Source organism: Electrona antarctica (assembly GCF_951216825.1).
Source record: "Electrona antarctica genome assembly, chromosome: 9".
In the NCBI taxonomy this organism is placed as follows: domain Eukaryota; kingdom Metazoa; phylum Chordata; class Actinopteri; order Myctophiformes; family Myctophidae; genus Electrona; species Electrona antarctica.
Window position 1 is genome coordinate 52,756,559 of NC_136790.1, and position 20,159 is coordinate 52,776,717.

A 20,159-nucleotide genomic window follows, 5' to 3' on the forward strand; every position below is an offset into this window, starting at 1 on the left:
TGCATACCACTCCCCTTCATTTGCATATCCCCTTCATTTGCATACCACGCCCTTTCATTTGCATACTACTCCCCTTCATTTGCATACTACACCTTGCATATCCCCTTCATTTGCATACCACGCCCTTTCATTTGCATAAACTAATCCCACAGAGTAGCCGAAACACGCCCTTCATTTGCATACTCCTCCCCTTCATTTGCAAACCACACCCCTTCATTTGCATATCCCCTTCATTTGCATACCAATACCCTTCATTTGCATATCCCCTTAATTTGCATACCACGCCCTTTCATTTGCATAAGCCAATCCCACAAAGTAGCCGAAATACGCCCTTCATTTGCATACTACTCCCCTTCATTTGCATACTACACCTTGCATATCCCCTTCATTTGCATACTAAGACCCTTCATTTGCATATCCCCTTCATTTGCATACCACGCCCTTTCATTTGCATAAACTAATCCCACAGAGTAGCCGAAACACGCCCTTCATTTGCATACTCCTCCCCTTCATTTGCATACCACACCCCTTCATTTGCATATCCCCTTCATTTGCATACCAATACCCTTCATTTGCATATCCCCTTAATTTGCATACCACGCCCTTTCATTTGCATAAGCCAATCCCACAAAGTAGCCGAAATACGCCCTTCATTTGCATACTACTCCCCTTCATTTGCATACTACACCTTGCATATCCCCTTCATTTGCATACTAAGACCCTTCATTTGCATATCCCCTTCATTTGCATACCACGCCCTTTCATTTGCATAAACTAATCCCACAAAGTAGCCGAAACACGCCCTTCATTTGCATACTACTCCCCTTAATTTGCATACCACACACCTTAATTTGCATATCCCCTTAATTTGCATACCACGCACCTTCATTTGCATACCACTCCCCTTCATTTGCATACCACACACCTTCATTTGCATATCCCCTTCATTTGCATACCACGCCCTTTCATTTGCATAAACTAATCCCACAAAGTAGCCGAAACACGCCCTTCATTTGCATACTACTCCCCTTCATTTGCATACCACACCCCTTCATTTGCATATCCCCTTCATTTGCATACCAAGACCCTTCATTTGCATATCCCCTTCATTTGCATACCACGCCCTTTCATTTGCATAAACTAATCCCACAGAGTAGCCGAAACACGCCCTTCATTTGCATACTACTCCCCTTCATTTGCATACCACACTCCTTCATTTGCATATCCCCTTCATTTGCATACCACTCCCCTTCATTTGCATACCATGCCCCTTCATTTGCATACCACGCACCTTCATTTGCATACCACTCCCCTTCATTTGCATACCACGCACCTTCATTTGCATACACTAATCCCACAAAGTAGCCGGAACCATGCCCCTTCATTTGCATGCCACTCCCCTTCATTTGCATACTACGCCCCTTCATTTGCATAAGCCGATCCCACAAAGTTGCCGGAACCATGCCCTTCATTAGCATAAACTGCTCCCACAAAGTAAGGCCTAAGTTAGCGAGAATAGTCGCGAAATTCGACAGAACAAATCCGAGACCATCACCGCAACCGGGTCGCGGCCCCGATCGCAGCCGTATAGGGTTTGGGCCAAACGGACATACGGCCGCGGCGGTAGCCTTGAACGAACGCCTACAAATTGCCGACTTTGACGCGCGCCAACGCGCCAACGATAAAACATCACGGTCCGACGTTCGGATATGTCGGAGAGCCAGCCGAGACGAACGGTTAGGTGTCTCGGACGTACGCCTCCGACAGTCGTACAAAACGTCCTTCACTTTGGCTCTGTGCATGCAGACACATCATAGACCCATAGACTCTAACAGCGTCCTGGCTGAAAAATTGAAACGAGACCGCACCTCCTAGAAAGGTCGCCCGAGGACGTTCTATAGATCCATGCGTGCGTCTCCGGGAGCTCTATAACATATCCGAAAATCAGCCCGGAAGGCCTCACCGTCGTGGCGTTCCAGTGAAGCAAAGTTTGACGTTCACGCGCGCCTACGCCGACGATCGTAAGTCTGTTCGGGATAGGCCGAACACCTCTGCGATCGCGGCGACGAGCCGATCTTCGTGATGGTCTGAGTTTTTTTCTGCGACCTCGGGAACCTCAAATCTGACCCGAGGCCTAGCATTGCAGTGTAGTTCCCTTTATCGGACGCTTGTAAGAGTCCCACAAAATCGAGACCAACGCCATTTTATTCGCCATGGCCTGAATATGGATATTCGGGGGTGTTACATATTTAAAAAAATATCTATCACTTAATTGTTAAGGCATTTGGCCCAAAGGTCACCGTGGCAGTCTTTCGGCTGACCTTTGACCTTTGCAAACGTCGTGGAAATTCGAGACTGGTTCCATTGGATTCGACATGTCCTGAATATGGATATTGGAGGTTCTTACATATTTTTAAAAATATATATCACCCCGTTTTTTTAAGAATTTGGCCCAAAGGGTCACCGTTGCAGTCTTTCTGCTGACCATTGACCTTTGCAAACGTCCTGGAAATTCGAGACCGGCCCCATTGAATTTGGGACGCTCTAAATATGAATAAAATGTCTCGTTTGCGAAGAATAGGGTTAGGGAACATATTTTAAAGGTGTGTTCTGTCTGTTTTCACTTCTGTGGAGAGAGGGGAGAGAGGAGGCAGTCTTTTTGCTGACCATTGACCTTTGCAAACGGCGTGGAGAGCCCAGACCGACGCCATTGGATTCTGCATTTTCTAAATATGAATAAAATGTCTAGTTTGTGAAGAATAACATTAATGAACATGTTGTGTTTTGTCTGTTCATTCAAAAAGAGAGGAGGGAGAGGAGAGGAGGGGAGAGGCATATGCCTTCATACATGTGGATGGGCTGTGGCGCTGTTCTGAATTCCACTGGCAGATGACGGTCTTTTCTTTGATTCGTTTCTCTGACTTCCTATGTAAGTGCTGCTATTAAAATGCTTACTTTAAAAAGACTAAAATAGCTAAAATACAACAATTCATGGTCATAAGTTCATAAAGCATAATTCATAATAATGTCATGATACAATAATAAATATGTGGTTCATAATTGATTTCATATGAGGTTAAAAATGTAAACATGATGTGATGATAACTTTCTGAGGCAGAACCAAGTTCCCTGTCTGTCAGTAGCAACACTGGACCATGATTGATTGACTGATTGATGCATGATTGCCTGGCATTGCACACAGGTGGTACAAACATTTCTCTCACTCATTCAGACTCTGGTCTGCACAAGGAAGCACACTCGCAGCAGAGTAGTGTGTTTGAACTGTTTAAAGTTATTAAACACGGTCAAAAGGACATTCAAAGGACTGTATGAAACTCAAGAAGCATCAAGAACCTCTTTACACAACAAGCGGCCAACGAGGTATTATTATTTGAGAGTTATCTTTGTTGTGTTGTATTGTGGTGTTTTGACGGACACGTTCACTTGCGCATCGCGCATTTCTACAGGTTTTGTATTTCTTTGTTTGATCAATATTATGTATTGCGACGTAATTTGTTGATTGTTTATGTGTTTATTATTTTGTGTGAACATAGTTCTCACGGCATGGAACAGCAGAGGGATGAGAAGAATGCCCAATAAATGCCTGTTTATAAAGAACCGACCTGTGTCGTCAATGTTGTGAGAAGAGCTACATCCTACGTGTGTGTTTCGTGTCGTGTCATTCATCATCACTTTGTTTACTTTTATCACAGCTAACAGTCACATCAAGGTCTGTGAAATAGTTAGTAATGAATGAATAGCTGACTCTGTCGCGATTTTGGCTTTTATGGTGAATGTTTTACAACTATATGAACTTCAACTTTGGCCAGTAGTTGTACAAAGCCATGGGTCTGAATGTAAACAAAGTATATGCTGCTTTTATAAGACAACGTTTTATTTTTATATTGAGTGGTGGTGTGATTTGCATGTTATGTAATGAGTCCGAGTTTGTATTGTGCTAAACCAGTCACCAGTAGCATGGATAAGAAGCTAACTATGCTAATCGGAATTAGCATTAAGCTAACTGCATCCACTATAATGTTACACATTATATTAATGTGCTCTGTGTGTTCAGCCATGGCCAGGACGTCGAGGCACGACCGAGAGATGGCGCTGGACGCCAAGAGACGTCTGTGTGTGAGTTCAGATCCCGTGGAGAGGCTGAGGCTGCAGTGCCTGGCCCGAGGGTCGTCTGGCATCAATGGCCTGGGCAGGTGAGTGCGTGCGTGTGTGTGTGCGCGTGCCTCCCTCAGGCACAGCAGAGGCGTACACAGACAGTTGGACTGTGAGGTGACGTGGCAGCCCTCCTCCTCCTCCTCGCCATCACCCAGGAAGCCTTGGAGGTGTCGGCCGGTGTTGCTGGGCTCTATAACATATGAAAATCAGACCGGAAGGCCTTACCGTTGTGGCGTTCTACAGAAGCAAAGGTTTTAAATAGCAGATCTACAAGCTCGTAGCGCGCCACTCGGTGTAGTGGAACGTTCGCGCGCGCCATGTCGACTAGAAAGGTCGCCCGAGGACGTACTACAGTTCCACGCGTGCGTCTCGTGGAGCTCTATAACATATCCGTAAATCAGACCGGAAGGCCTTACCGTTGTGGCGTTCTACAGAAGCAAAGGTTTTAAGTAGCAGATCTACAAGCTCGTAGCGCGCCACTCGGTGTAGTGGAACGTTCGCGCGCGCCATGTCGACTAGAAAGGTCGCCCGAGGACGTACTACAGTTCCACGCGTGCGTCTCGTGGAGCTCTATAACATATCCGTAAATCAGACCGGAAGGCCTTACCGTTGTGGCGTTCTACAGAAGCAAAGGTTTTAAGTAGCAGATCTACAAGCTCGTAGCGCGCCACTCAGTGTAGTGGAACGTTCACGCGCGCCATGTCGACTAGAAAGGTCGCCCGAGGACGTACTACAGTTCCACGCGTGCGTCTCGTGGAGCTCTATAACATATCCGTAAATCAGACCGGAAGGCCTTACCGTTGTGGCGTTCTACAGAAGCAAAGGTTTTAAGTAGCAGATCTACAAGCTTGTAGCGCGCCACTCGGTGTAGTGGAACGTTCGCGCGCGCGCCATGTCGACTAGAAAGGTCGCCCGAGGACGTACTACAGTTCCACGCGTGCGTCTCGTGGAGCTCTATAACATATCCGTAAATCAGACCGGAAGGCCTTACCGTTGTGGCGATCTACAAGCTCGTAGCGCGCCACTCGGTGTAGTGGAACGTTCTCGCGCGCCATGTCGACTAGAAAGGTCGCCCGAGGACGTACTACAGTTCCACGCGTGCGTCTCGTGGAGCTCTATAACATATCCGTAAATCAGACCGGAAGGCCTTACCGTTGTGGCGTTCTACAGAAGCAAAGGTTTTAAGTAGCAGATCTACAAGCTCGTAGCGCGCCACTCGGTGTAGTGGAACGTTCGCGCGCGCCATGTCGACTAGAAAGGTCGCCCGAGGACGTACTACAGTTCCACGCGTGCGTCTCGTGGAGCTCTATAACATATCCGTAAATCAGACCGGAAGGCCTTACCGTTGTGGCGTTCTACAGAAGCAAAGGTTTTAAGTAGCAGATCTACAAGCTCGTAGCGCGCCACTCGGTGTAGTGGAACGTTCGCGCGCGCCATGTCGACTAGAAAGGTCGCCCGAGGACGTACTACAGTTCCACGCGTGCGTCTCGTGGAGCTCTATAACATATCCGTAAATCAGACCGGAAGGCCTTACCGTTGTGGCGTTCTACAGAAGCAAAGGTTTTAAGTAGCAGATCTACAAGCTTGTAGCGCGCCACTCGGTGTAGTGGAACGTTCGCGCGCCATGTCGACTAGAAAGGTCGCCCGAGGACGTACTACAGTTCCACGCGTGCGTCTCGTGGAGCTCTATAACATATCCGTAAATCAGACCGGAAGGCCTTACCGTTGTGGCGTTCTACAGAAGCAAAGGTTTTAAGTAGCAGATCTACAAGCTCGTAGCGCGCCACTCGGTGTAGTGGAACGTTCGCGCGTGCCGTGTCGACTAGAAAGGTCGCCCGAGGACGTACTACAGTTCCACGCGTGCGTCTCGTGGAGCTCTATAACATATCCGTAAATCAGACCGGAAGGCCTTACCGTTGTGGCGTTCTACAGAAGCAAAGGTTTTAAGTAGCAGATCTACAAGCTCGTAGCGCGCCACTCGGTGTAGTGGAACGTTCGCGCGCGCCATGTCGACTAGAAAGGTCGCCCGAGGACGTACTACAGTTCCACGCGTGCGTCTCGTGGAGCTCTATAACATATCCGTAAATCAGACCGGAAGGCCTTACCGTTGTGGCGTTCTACAGAAGCAAAGGTTTTAAGTAGCAGATCTACAAGCTCGTAGCGCGCCACTCGGTGTAGTGGAACGTTCGCGCGCGCCATGTCGACTAGAAAGGTCGCCCGAGGACGTACTACAGTTCCACGCGTGCGTCTCGTGGAGCTCTATAACATATCCGTAAATCAGACCGGAAGGCCTTACCGTTGTGGCGTTATACAGAAGCAAAGGTTTTAAGTAGCAGATCTACAAGCTCGTAGCGCGCCACTCGGTGTAGTGGAACGTTCGCGTGCGCCATGTCGACTAGAAAGGTCGCCCGAGGACGTGCTACAGTTCCACGCGTGCGTCTCGTGGAGCTCTATAACATATCTGAAAAGCAGACCGGAGGGCCTTACCGTTGTGGCGTTCTAAAGAAGCAAAGGTTTTAAATGGCAGACCTACAAGCTCGTAGCGCGCCACTCGCGCTATGAGCTTGTAGATCTGCTATTTTTCAATAGCTAAATTATAACAATGCTTAAAACACCAAAAGGGGTTCCCGCCCAAAATGGTTTAAGGTTATTGTAGCAGTCAATTTATATTGGGGGTCGGGAGGGGGCGGGGTGGGGGTCCCGAGACATTGCCAAAGCATTTCCGGGGGTCCCCGGCCAAAAACGTTGAGAACCCCTGTCCTAGTGTAGGCTATATAGGGCACGGGTTACCCCGTGACAAAGGTAGTACTTTATTGTTGCATAAGAGTAAAACTTGACAATGCAGCAGCATAGATATAGCATAACATTAAAAAACAACTAAAACACAGCAAGCTGCAGCAAACAAAGAATAATAAAGAGTGCGAGAGAGCATTCAAAGAGTTAAAAAAAAAATAGTAACATACTGTATGTACACATGTGCATGTCGGCTTCTTCAACGCACAAAACAACCTGTCTTTTCTACACAACACACAGATTTCCATCTACAGTACGAAAGTACGTGTTCGCTGAAGGGTTCGTGACTGAGGGAGCACTCCAAGATGAAAGGATGGTCCTTAAATGGCTGGTAACCTGGCATACCTATTTTGAGAATGTCATCATAGTTGAAAATTTTCCAAAATTCTTCCAAATATTAATATTGTTTTCCGGATTATTTTCCACATATAGCGAAAATAGATATTTATATATTATTAGAAAATAGTTCACTACATGTCGATGCCATGGTGTGTTGTGAGCTGAGCTTGTAGATGGAAAAAAAGGTCTTATTTAATAGCACCCACTGTTATAGTTGGGATAGGTTAATTTAACATACTGTATGTACAGTGAATATTAAACCAATAATAACTAGTGTCAACTTTTACATGTAGTAACTAGTAATATACAGTGTCTCTGAAATGACTACTTTTTAAACGATGTTTTTCCTTCTCTTCTTGAAGTTGGCTGATGACAGAATGGCTCTGGTGTCAGGGATCAGTCTGGATCCTGAAGCTGCCATTGGCGTCACCAAAAAACTGCCTCCCAAATGGGTAGACGGAGTGGACGAGGTGAGGATCTGATGTGAAACGGTCTGGTGTTTATTCATCACCAACGGCAGGTCCGTACAGAAGAGTCCTGCACCGGGTCGGATACCCCGTGGGTACCCGAGTTTGACGGGTGGGAACGGGCGGAAAATATACTTTTATAAGATAACGGGTGCGGGTGCGGGCGGGACGCAACGAAACACGGGTGGGTGACCTTTTTGAATCAGCGGACTGCACCATGTTATAAACCGCAGCTGAGCTGGGGGTTTTCCTCAACAGCGGAGACCAGTTAGATCCGTCACATGCCCAAGGAATCGTCAGTGATGTCACATCACTGCCGAGTCCTTCATAATGGCGTTCTGTTTCTGCTGCTGTGCTTCCCTGTGCTACTTCCTTGTTGCATAGCAGTGACATCACGGCCGAATCCTTGCTTCCTTATCGTAGCATTTCACGCGTGGAGTTTATTTTTTTATCACCAGGCTGCAGCCTGGTGATTTTCGTTCGCGCTGATGAAACACCAAGGGATTATAATGCCAACATTCAACACAAGATGTAAAGCTAACCCAGGTAATGTTGGCCTAATGCGTCACTCTGTAAGTGTAAATAAAGTAAAAAAGATTAGCCTGATGAGTGATGACCGTGTTTGAAACATCCTTGGATCAAGACGGTCGACTCATCAGGCTAATCTTTTTTTTTATCATCCTCTCCTTGTTGATATATTATGCCAATATGCCATTTAGTTCGAAATCGTGATATAACTTTATGTTGTGATAATAAGCAGCAGTATCCTCAGTCAACTACATGTCTTCCGTTCCGTGTGCAGCGCACTGCCGCCACCACCACCACCACCACCACATGCGGTGTTAGATGAAATAAAGTCAATTATAGCTATCGGTGCCTGTGATACGAACGGGTAACGGGTCCAATTTTTGACGGGCGGGGCGGATTTGGTTTCGAGTTTTATATAAATCACTGGTAACGGGCGGTTTGCGGAACTGATGATTGACGGGCCGGGCCGGGTGCGGGTTTCGAAAATTGGACCCGTGCAGGACTCTGGTGTACAGTATAGACTGCACTGCTGCAGCATACTTCTTGCAGAAACAAAGTTTTTTTTTTTTTTTTTTAGATTTGTTTTTGGCTTTTCTGTCTTTATTGATAGTTTCAAGTGAAGACTGACAGGAAAGAGGTAGAGAGAGAGAAGGGGAGAGAAATTCAGCAAAGGTGGTCATGAACGGGACTCGAACACGCGACGCGCCGTCAGGCCAGAGCCTATATGTGGCGTGCGCCTGGACCGCTAGGCCAGCAGGCGCCCTTGCAGAAACAAAGTTAGGCAGGTCAACAAGAACATAATAACATCAATGTGGAGCAAACGAACAAACGCAGTGCCATGCCGAAGTACGGCACTTCTTGCACCACCATGATATTCTGAACTAGCCTAAACTCTTTAGACGACATTTGAAGCCTCCATATTGTTCTTAAATTAACGCCCTACTTGATAATACCACAGCGTCACACAATGGCATCAAAAGTAGCTCTGAAAGCTCTGAGCTTGTCTGACAGCTACTTTTCCCGTTTTCTAATGTGAATCCCGACAAGTAACCGTTTTGGACGTATAGTTTACTATTTCCGTGTACGTGCTCTTGTGTCTCAGGTTAACTGAGTGAATAGCTTCAAAGTCTTATCTAGGGGGCTGTCAAATTGTTCACCTTCAGGATCTGTTAGTGGATAGGATAGTGGATGTGCTGCCATGCAGCCGAACTGACTGACGGGCCGTTGTCTTTTCAGATTCAGTATGAAATCACACGGGTCCGGCAGAAGATGAAGGACCTGGCGGGACTTCACGACAAGCACATGAATCGCCCCACGTTGGACGACAGCAGCGAGGAAGAACACGCCATAGAAATCACCACTCAGGAGATCACACAGGTATAGTGATTTACAAGAGGCCATATTATTAGCCGTTGAAATAATTGTAAATGTAAAGCTCCAACCCTTTATGTTTTATGTCCGTCATCTCCCTCTCCTGGCGTAGAGAGGTAATTGCAAGCTGCAGAACACCTCCAACCACAGATAATGCTACTTGTATGCTTGTTGTTAAACTGTCATGGCCAAAATATATATTCTTTTATTAATTAAGTCCTGGATTATAGCTTTAGTGCTAGGACGTACAGTAGGAAGCGTTTGAGTGAAATTAGCAGCTCTACAAGTGCGCAGTGCGTCGTTTCATCAGTGATTTTCACTACTTGTTACATTTTTGTATTCTTTTTATTTATGGCATTTCTTAAATTTGTTTGTTTTTATTATAACAAAAATCCTTTGAAATATATTATTTTACTTTTATTCAGTATTAATAATTTTTTTAATATTTGTTTTGGGGAATTCTGTGCCTTTTTATTGATAGTGACAGTAGACCGACAGGAAAGGGGGAGAGAGATGGGCAGTGACACGCGGCAAAGGCCGTGGGGCTCAGGAGTCGAACCCGCGGCACGCCGTCCGGCTGGCTTGGCAGCCTTAGGTGCCCAGACGGTTGAGCTAACCGTCCGGGCCTAGTATTCAGTATTCACCGATCTTAAAAATGTGCATTTTGAAAATCTCCAGTATTCACCGATCTTAAAAATGTGCATTTTGAAAACCTCCTCCAGTATTCACCGATCTTAACACTTAGACCGCTATCATTTATTGAAAAATTAGGATCTAATTCACGCCAGCATTTTTTTAATTTGAGCTCTTATTTTGAAAATCCGCCATTTCCGGTCCACAACCGGTAGTTCTACGTTAGGAGTTTTCACACAGCTGGATGGGCCTTGTTTACTATGTGAATCCAGGCCGGAGCTCCGGAGAGCTCTAGATTGTCAGCTCTGTGCCGTCAAAGAAACGCTGTTTTGACCAAAAATGCCATCTGGGACAAGGAATAGGAGTTACAGGCGATTGAAAGAAATGGATAGAATGGATGCTTATGGCGACGACGATCTAAGATGGGCGATCCAATGCTGTGCTAACAACACAGCTAGCTAACCGGCTAACGTGAGTAGCATTTTGGCTCGAGCAATCGAACGCGCTATAAAAGCTCAATTGCCGGAGGCCGTCGGCAATGGCGTTAAGCGCCAGTATCAAAATTAAGCTTCAATTGACTTTAATCGTCGGCAATGGCGCGGAAGCTGTTACAAATGTGCATTTTTGAAAACCTCCTCCAGTATTCACCGATCTTAAAAATGTGCATTTTGAAAACCTCCTCCAGTATTCACCGATCTTAAAAATGTGCATTTTGAAAACCTCCTCCAGTATTCACCGATCTAAAAAATGTGCATTTTTGAAAACCTCCTCCTGGTAGATGTTCCATCGATGTCAGCGGGCCGTGACGGGCCTGCAGGCCCGCTGCGGTCACTGCACCGAGCAGGAGGAGAGGCTTCTGAGGAACGTGGTGTCGTCTCTGGCCCAGAACCTGCAGGACCTGTCCACCAACTTTAGACACACACAGTCCGGCTACCTAAAACGTAAGGCTTCCTCTGGGCATTATGAAGGACTTGATCAAATGTTATTTCCATTTTCCCTTTTAAAGGAGCATTCAGTGATTTGACTTAATTCAAATATCACTTATTTTTTCTTTTTTTTTTTGATAATCCTCCCTACCATAGAGTGTGCTGACCATATAAGGAGTTCCTCCCTGTCCCCAGTGAGCCCCTGGGGTCAAAAAACCCTAGTTTCAGTTTTGGTGGCGGGTGGCAAAGCCTTCATCCAATCAGGATGAGAGGGGCCTTCCTCCAATCATGATCGAGTGGGGGCACATGCTGTTGGCCTGTTGCACTTCCCCCCACTGTAGAGCGTGTGCATGTGCACATTGTGTTACCGGGCGGACCGGGTGGTTGTCCAAATCACCAAAATCACTGAATGCTCCTTTAACTCAAATCCACCACTACAATTCACTTCAGAAACCGGCATGGTCTTGCAACAATAATAATTCTGACATTGTTTTTAAGATAATAGTGAGTGATGATATAACCATGGCTTACTTATGGCTTCACCTAGTTTTAAAAGATAATTGACCAATCCTTTGTTACTAGGTCATATGTGACTGTGTGGGACTGCCATTGGATTTTTTTGAATTTTTGTTTTTTCATGTTTTATGAAAGCAGGGAATCATAGCTTCAAATTGACATATCGGTTGTTCAGTTTGAGCTTTTCTCTGGTGAAAAGCTGGAGTTTGCGCGATGGCAGGCTCTCAGTCAAATCTGGTTACATATGTATAACTTGTTATCTCATAACCTTTTCATTTTGAGTGCAAAATGTCCAACCAAAAATGCTATTATGTTTTGGTACTGTTAAGTGGTATAACTGGAATTATCAAATGATTGTAATGCACTCAGCAGAGGCAACCACCTGATGTGAAGAGGTTCTTGACCTCCCGTGCTATGCCGTAAAATAAACACACACCTAGTTGTGGATTTCAGTGTTCAGTGTTTGTTTTCCAGGTATGAAGAATCGCGAGGAGAGGTCAAAGCACTTTTTTGACTCGGGACCTCTCATGGAGGAGGATGAAGATTTAGCTCTGTATGACAGGGTGAGTAAGCACGTGAAAAATATTTGAAGATAAATATTAATAACCATAGCACCATCTTCTGGACCTCTCTATAGAGCGTCGCAGTCAGAGGAAAATGAACGGGGAATTCTTTTCCGGGTCTCTCAAGGGGGCGGGACTGCGACGCTCTATAAGGAGAAGACATTTAAAACTCGGAACACAAAGTTCGGAAACTAAAGTTTGGTCTATTATTTCTGCACTTTAATAATACCAATTGGTATTGTATTTTGTATAATTTGAATCGCTGATTAGTCACCTTTACAATGAGGTATAGCATGCAAGGATCATGAATTCGTGGAATGAGCAACACAGCTAAATGTGTGGGTAGCGCCCCCCACAAATGTGCCAAAATGGCAAAATGGTTGGTATTCAACCCTTGCTTTTATTTGAGTTGCTTAGTGGATTGGATGATTGCACTCTCCCTCAGTAATAAAGAAAAAAACAACACATATTGGCCATTTTTACACTTTATCAATTTTACACTCGGTTATGGAACTCGGTAGCGTCTGGAAGATCCAAACGCAGCCGCAACAACTTGGCAGTTGACACCACCTCACCTCCTCGTGCTGCTCACCAACCTAGACACATTTTGTTGTGGGATGGCATCCCATTGCCCGAGTTTATTTTAAATGACCAATAAACTTGAAACTTGAACTTGAAAAAAACAGGTTTTGTTGCAAGACGGTCAACTTGGTTCTGTTGGTCATTCTAGCACGTACAGCAGGCCCAAAATTGGTTTGAGGTTGGACTCACGGCAGGCCATTCCATCCTCTCCACTCCCAAATTCTGGAGGTACCCAGTGATGAGCCTGGGGCGAGGGTTGTCATCCTGGAGGATGGCGTTGGGTCCCAGATTTTGAAGATATGGGATAGCCACTTGCTCCAGAATCTCATCTGCACCGTTAATAATGTGACAGCCTACCATTGTTTGTTGTTACCCTATTTTAATGTATTAAATCACAAACTTTGATTATTCTTCCACTCGCTGCTTTTAGGGCTTCACAGATGACCAGCTAATGATGGTGGAGCAGAACACAGTCCTGGTTGAAGAGCGAGAGAGGGAGATACGTCAAATAGTGCAGTCCATCTCAGACCTCAATGAGGTTTTTCGGGACTTGGCTACAATGGTAGTGGAACAGGTAATGTTATTGAGTCATTACGTCAATTACGGCACTGGCCATAAGCAGGTTAAGCACCTGATGGATCAGTCGGTACTGTTTTTTTCCCCCTGAATTCAAATGATTCTTCTATGCCAAGGGTGGGCAACTTTGACGATGGAGAGGGCCACTATATTTCCACACTCACTCCCTAGGGCCATATATCACTGTCGTAGCAAAAATAGCCGATCTACAAGCTCAAAACGCGTCGCAGCGCGACGTGTTTTGAGCTTGTAGATCGGCAATTTTTGCTATATTCGAATTGAAATCTTGAATTTTTGCTATTTTTGAATTGGAATCCTGAAAATTAACATTTTTATGTAATTTCAAATGCCTTTAATTGTCTCCACCAGGCCGAAGGCATGGGGAGAGAGTATGTTTTGCACTCCGTCCGTGTGTCCGTCCGTCCGTGTGTGTGTCCGTCCGTCCTTCCTTCCGTCCGTCTGTGTACAGCTAATCTCCGGCACCGTTAACCCGGTCGATGCCAAACTTTGCACACACACTCCCTGGATGCCAACGATGAACCTCTGCCCCGCATTTTCCAGAACGGCCTGTTATAGCGCCACCATGAGGCAGCTTTTCACACGTTTTACCTAAAACTGCACCGATCTGCGTGAAACGTTGCATGCACACTCCCTAGAGGCCAAGGACAAACCTTTGACCTGCATTTTCCGCATCTGCCTTTTATAGCGCCACCAGGAGGCCGACTTTTGTAAAACACATTTTTTGATATTACTCCTCCAGATTCTGTCCAAAAATCTCACAAATCGTTACACAGTATCTCTATGGTCATGTGCTCAAGTCGGATCTGTCCGATATTTCATATTCCATCCTAATTGGCTATAATTGGCTTTCACAGTTTGCAAGATTTCCCCGTTTTGAACAAAAGCCTCAAATCATGAACGCAGCATGCAATTTACGTGAAATCTTTCACACATTTTCTTACTGGGCTGAGGAATATATCCCACCCTTTTCACATTGGCCTGTTATAGCGCCACCAACAGGTTGATTTTTGCAAAACACATTTTTGGAACAAAATGCCTCAAATCATCCAATTGCCATCAAAGGCAAACATGTTTATATTACTCCTAAACATTTTGCCAAACATCTCACACAGTCCTATCCTCCTGGTGGAGACCTGTGCCCAGAAGGGCACTTTTTCTAGTTATACTTGTGTTGAGCAATGAGCTACTGATTTAGACTGAAGTAATTACAGTGAGTCATGTTTTGCATGTCGTAGAATTGTAAACAGCTGAAACCAATAATAATAATAATAATCAGTATTCTGACATTAACCTGAGGACTGCATTAAGTGAAGGTGGGGGCCGCATGTGGCCCCCGGGCCGCCAGTTGCCCAGCCCTGTTCTATGCATTGAGAAGGGGAGTATGTTTCATGACCCCTGGGTTTACATTATAGGTGCGTTTGGATATGTGCGCCGGCAGTTTGTATTGCTCATAGCGCTATATCCGATATGAATCCCACTTGGTTACCATAAGCTCTGACATTTTTTAAAGATTTGTGAACCGGAATATTGGACTTTTTCGCCTCACTAGAAAACATTTTTGTATTTTTGTCAACACCATCAAGACACATTTCTAATACTGCTTTGCTTAACCCATTAAAAACCGGGAAAGCGTCTCTGTGACACTGTCATTTTAGATTTTTAACCTATTAACAATTACTTTAAACTTTGGCTATTCAAAAATAGAAAATATACATTCACAAGCTCATAAGCTTGTAGATCTGCTATTTTTGAAAAAGTAAATGCTGTACGTCAAGGCCACTTTGGAATAGAATCATTATATTACATTACTTGTATAATTAATTATGATTAAATATGAAGTATGCTCTTCCACTGTTTAACATGACTTTGTTCTCCTTTTAGGGCACCGTACTTGACAGAATTGACTTCAACGTGGAGCAGGCCTGTGTTAAAACAGACGAGGGCTTGAAACAGTTACAAAAGGTACTGTAAAGCTAGCGTCACATTTAGTTTTCAACGTTTAATTAATCCTTGACATGTGATTATGCTTTTATGTTTCCCCTGTTTATACTGTACAGATTATAAGGATGTACAGTACACAATACACAATTACACATGCCATTGTGGTTCTTGGGTTAGATTGAGATTTTTGACGTTTTTTTTGTTAACAACTCATTCAGTGCCCAACCAAAGCCCATTATAAAAAAAAAAGAAAGAAATTGAAATTCTATTGTGCATGTCATGTGAATGTCATCACCTGCACACCAGATTAGAGGAATTTTCAAAATATGGATTAAAAAGAAAAACAAAACAAAAATAATATTGTATATTTATATATATATTTATATATATATATATTTTTATATTTTTTTCAAAAAGGCGTCACGTGGCAACGAGGGCGTCACGGGAAAGGCGCCCGAAGGCGTCCCGTGGCATGGAATGAGTTAATTTCGAATTGCGTGTTTCAGCAACTTTTGACTGGGAACATAACTTTATCTACCTTTTTAAACCAAAATATCTCATAAAAAGAACCGTTTCTGGTAACATTAAGGCTAGAAATAAGCCATGCAGTTGCTCAACATTGATACATTCAAATTATTTTCTCATTTACAGTATCTAGTTTAAACGTGTGTTTATGGTAGAGTGCAGCACAAAGATATGGTATAAACGGTGGAAATGCAGTATTTTCAATACAGTGTTTGACTTTTTGTGTTTTTCTTTTTGCTATTTTTCCTTGCAGGCTGAACAGTACCAGAAGAAAAACAGAAAGATGCTGGTCATTTTGATCCTGTTTGTCATAGTCATTGTTCTAATAATTATTCTTTTTGGAACAAAGTTTTAATTCCTCATTCCTCCGGCTTTTGCTGTGTGTGTGTGTGTGTGTGTGTGTGTGTGTGTGTGTGTGTGTGTGTGTGTGTGTGTGTGTGTGTGTGTGTTTGATGTGCATCTGCGTGAACTCGGACGAGGGTCTCTGCTGTAGTCAAAACAGTACTGACTGCCTTTCATAGAACTCACCATGTGAAAGAACTCCACATAACTTGTCCCCGGCTAGACTGCACTGGACGTTATGTGGATGACCGTAACCCATTCTGGACATGAGGTCCATTCAAAAAAAAAAGGCTTCTAAATCCTAACATTTTTCTGAAAAACCCATGTTTCTATGTCAGTGGTCCTCAACCTTTTTCATGTCAAGGACCCCCAGAATTATCTCTATTGGGCCACGGACCCCCCCATCTCAAAATATGTAGTTTCAGGGACCCCACCCAGAAGCCAATATTTTAGTTAAAAAAGTTCGCTCTGAAATATATATTCAAAGATTTGCGCCACATTTTCACGACTTTTCAAAAAATAGCAGACCTACAAGCTCGTAGCGCGCCACTTGGTGGCGCGCTATGAGCTTGTAGATCTGCTATTTTTCAATAGCTAAAGTACAGCATAATGCTTAGTTAAAACACCAAAAGGGGTTCCCGTCCAGAATGGGTTAATAAAAGTAAGGCTGTTCCAGTTCGAGCCTGGTCTGCTGTCTCATGTGACTTGACCGCAATCCATCAGACATACTAGTGACTGACTTATTAATTAATGACTCCAACAATGTTCCAAGGGGGTCTTGCCTCGCCAGAAGATTCACAGAGATGTCCGTGCTTACCGTATCGGTAGGCGGACATCTCTCTTTGACATCTACATCTTAATGTAGGGGCTAAAACTAACTGGGCAGAAATACGGTAGTTCAGAAATGTTAAAAATTACAAACTGCATTGCAGAACCAATGCAAAGACTTGAATGCGGTGCCTTCACACATTGGGACGGTGATATTTGCATTCAAAGCAGTAGGCATAGTAGTACAGGAAATCTATGGAAAATACAGGATCAACCTCTAACTAATTGCAAAAAAACGAACTCAACTGATTTTGCATCTTCAATATATCCTGAATAACAGAAATAAAGTTGCCTGGAATTGTCTGAGGGGAAAGTTGGCCATAGCAACTTGCCCAAATGTGCTGACATCATCACATTTGGTTTGGTTGCTTTGGCCAAATTTAGCCCAATGATTTATGTTTTATGCATGGAATGGATTCAGCATCATGAAAACCCCCTAGTTTGATATGTCACATGCTACTTAAAGCATAAGGAAATTTAGAAAATATTGCCTTATAATAGGATGTCAATGGTGGCCATACTGTACAGGCCATTTTCAACACTTTCCCCTCAGACAATTCCAGGCAACATTTTTTCTGTTATTCAGGATATATTGAAGATGCAAAATCAGTTGAGTTTGTTTTTTTTGCAATTAGTTAGAGGTCAAATTACATTATTACTGGACTATAGGTTTGTCTGCTTCTCACAGATGTTCTAGCCCAAATATTGAATTTAGATTTCACCAGATAATAGATATATATATATATATATATATATATATATATATATATATATATATATATATATATATATATATATATATATGGGTACGCAGAGGTCTCTGATCATCTGGCTACGCAAGACTAATGTCGAAGGACCGCTGTCTCATGGAGACACGCTGCATTACTCTCTTATGATGATACTATTGTTTAAACATGAGCATTTTTTTTGCTTGGTTTCTGAGCATGAACTGTGATATTTCTCATGTGGAAAAATGTCAGTCGAAGAAGATCATTGCAAGCATAATGTTTGTGGGGAAAAAAGTTGTGACAATTGTTTGTAAATGAGAATCATTCACATCTTTTATTTATTCTACAAATGCATTCCAATATATTATATACATTTGTTCTGCTTTCATATTTCCTCGTAAGAAAGGAAGCTTTTTATTTTTTCTGGAAAACTGAAGCCATTAGGTTGTGAATTCAATACCCCAACAAAAACATTCATTTTGACTAACGGCTGCCTATTTGTTTCATTCTAATATTCATGCCTTTATTATTATTAACACTATTTTAACACTTGACTATTTTTGTTCTCTGGACCGCCCATATAATTTGCTACCTTTTTAAACTCTTTTGCAGTTTGCACATATTGAAGGCTGATGGCGTTTTGTTTTTCGTGGATGTGATACTACTGTTTCCTGTAAAAATAGAAAATATTTATTTTTTAATGACTTCAAATAATTAAGAGGTCAAAGTATTTTGCCTTTTGGGGCATAATTCTGAAATATCGTGTAAAATATGTCTAGTCTAAATTTGAGTTCTTTTTTTGTCCGACCTAGAACATGTTGCAATGCAATTACAATCCCTTACACGGTTAACCCATTTTGACCTGGGAACGATTCTACAAATGTCTTCTAAATCATGAGTTTTCTGAAAAACCCAAAGATTTGTGCCACATTTTCCCGATTTTTCAAAAATAGCAGACCTACAAGCTCGTAGCGCGCCACTCGGTGGCGCGCTATGAGCTTGTAGATTGCTATTTTTCAATAGCTAAAGTACAACATAATGCTTCAAACACCAAAAGGGGTTCCCGTACAGAATGGGTTAATGCGTTACAAATGACAAACACACATTTTTGACATATCTACTCAAGTGCACACTGTATCCATTTGTTCCATTGTCATTGATGTGAAGTTATGTGTGGAAAAAAACGGTCCTGTGGTACTGTACTGAAGGCTTTCTTTGATTTCCAAACAAACGTTGAAATAACAGTTTTTTTTAAATAAACTGGGAAAATGGTGTTTTTTTTTTGTCTTTTGAACTGCAAAAAGCATTCCCGCCATTCTTATTTATTTAATAACTTTTAGTTGAAGGGGAAGTATAAAAACTAAAAAGTAGTACTTCAAAATATATATTTGTGTCTGTCTAGCACTAGAATCAATGTAATAATATACAAATTAATGTTAATATTTCTATATATATTTGACCCCACTGTTTCCCAAAGTGGGGTCCGGGCACCCCCAGGGGTCCTTAAGGGAGTACTAGGGGGTCCCCAGCTAAATGATAGTTTGGAACCAAATGGACCCTTATGGGTCTAACTCAGAGCGTGTACAAATGGAACCCAACGGACCCGTACACTCTCAGAGTTAAATTACATTGATTTTACAATATAAATTGGGATCTCAGAGATAGAAATGCAATTAAATGGGGGTCCGTAGACTAATGCATGTCAAACTGGGGGGTCCTTGAAATAAAAATGGTTAAGAATCACTAATGTCTTATGGGGGTCCCTGGCATATGTTTTCAAATGGGGGTCTGTGGGCTAATGAGTGTAATTTTGGGGGTCCTTGACATGCAACAGTTTGGGAACAGGTACACAAACACACACACACACACGGGTACTAACAAAGCCAGTTGTTGGAGTGGTTTGCACCACTCAAAAAAAAACATTCAAATGTTTTGTAAGTTGGAGATCTAATTAATAAATATTATATTAGCTGCTGAAGCTCTCCATTGTCCCCAGTAAAGATGCAATGCTGCCATCTAGTGTCCAGAACGAATACTGTCGAGACCTGCTTTGACCCTACTAAAGTATATATAACGCGATTTAGTTAATCTGTTAACTAGTACTAAACCAGACCCATTGAGTCTAATAAACCTTAGATAGACTTAAGTGGAATTAATGTGTTGCCTGAGAGAGATTCTCAATGTTGGATTTCCTTTTAGGGCAGTGGGTCGTCTGGGGTCTCGGGACCACCAACAGCAGTATTTGAAGGGTTTCTAGGGTTTCCATTAGTCTAATCTTATTTTTGAATAAATTATATATTTTTT

General features: G+C 43.3%; 1 protein-coding gene across 3 annotated transcripts; it reads left to right on the top strand.

Moving 5' to 3' along the window:
• The first annotated feature begins 3,229 nt into the window (after positions 1–3,229).
• Positions 3,230–18,338, top strand: LOC306929791 (syntaxin-16-like). 3 transcript variants are annotated; one of them, XM_079510465.1, is made up of 11 exons: positions 3,230–3,381; positions 4,076–4,214; positions 7,210–7,300; positions 7,671–7,778; positions 9,540–9,680; positions 11,086–11,248; positions 12,224–12,312; positions 13,325–13,468; positions 15,373–15,453; positions 16,211–16,335; positions 16,370–18,338. In XM_079510465.1, exons 1-10 carry the CDS (start codon positions 3,330–3,332, stop codon positions 16,310–16,312), a joined length of 1,110 nt encoding a protein of 369 aa, XP_079366591.1. In that variant the 5' UTR covers positions 3,230–3,329; the 3' UTR covers positions 16,313–16,335; positions 16,370–18,338. The 3 variants fall into 3 exon arrangements, with proteins under 3 accessions (XP_079366591.1, XP_079366590.1, XP_079366592.1); XM_079510464.1 differs by having other exon boundaries at positions 16,211–18,338; XM_079510466.1 differs by lacking the exon at positions 3,230–3,381 and adding an exon at positions 3,711–3,730 and having other exon boundaries at positions 16,211–18,338.
• Positions 18,339–20,159: the final 1,821 nt, after the last annotated feature.

Excerpts from the sequence above, each read along its gene's own strand:
- LOC306929791 (XM_079510464.1), top strand. The coding sequence starts at position 3,330 with ATGAAACTCAAGAAGCATCAAGAACCTCTTTACACAACAAGCGGCCAA. Across the intron at positions 11,249-12,223 it reads ACAGTCCGGCTACCTAAAAC|GTATGAAGAATCGCGAGGAG; the intron begins GTAAGGCTTCCT and ends TTTGTTTTCCAG. Across the intron at positions 15,454-16,210 it reads GCTTGAAACAGTTACAAAAG|GCTGAACAGTACCAGAAGAA; the intron begins GTACTGTAAAGC and ends TTTTCCTTGCAG.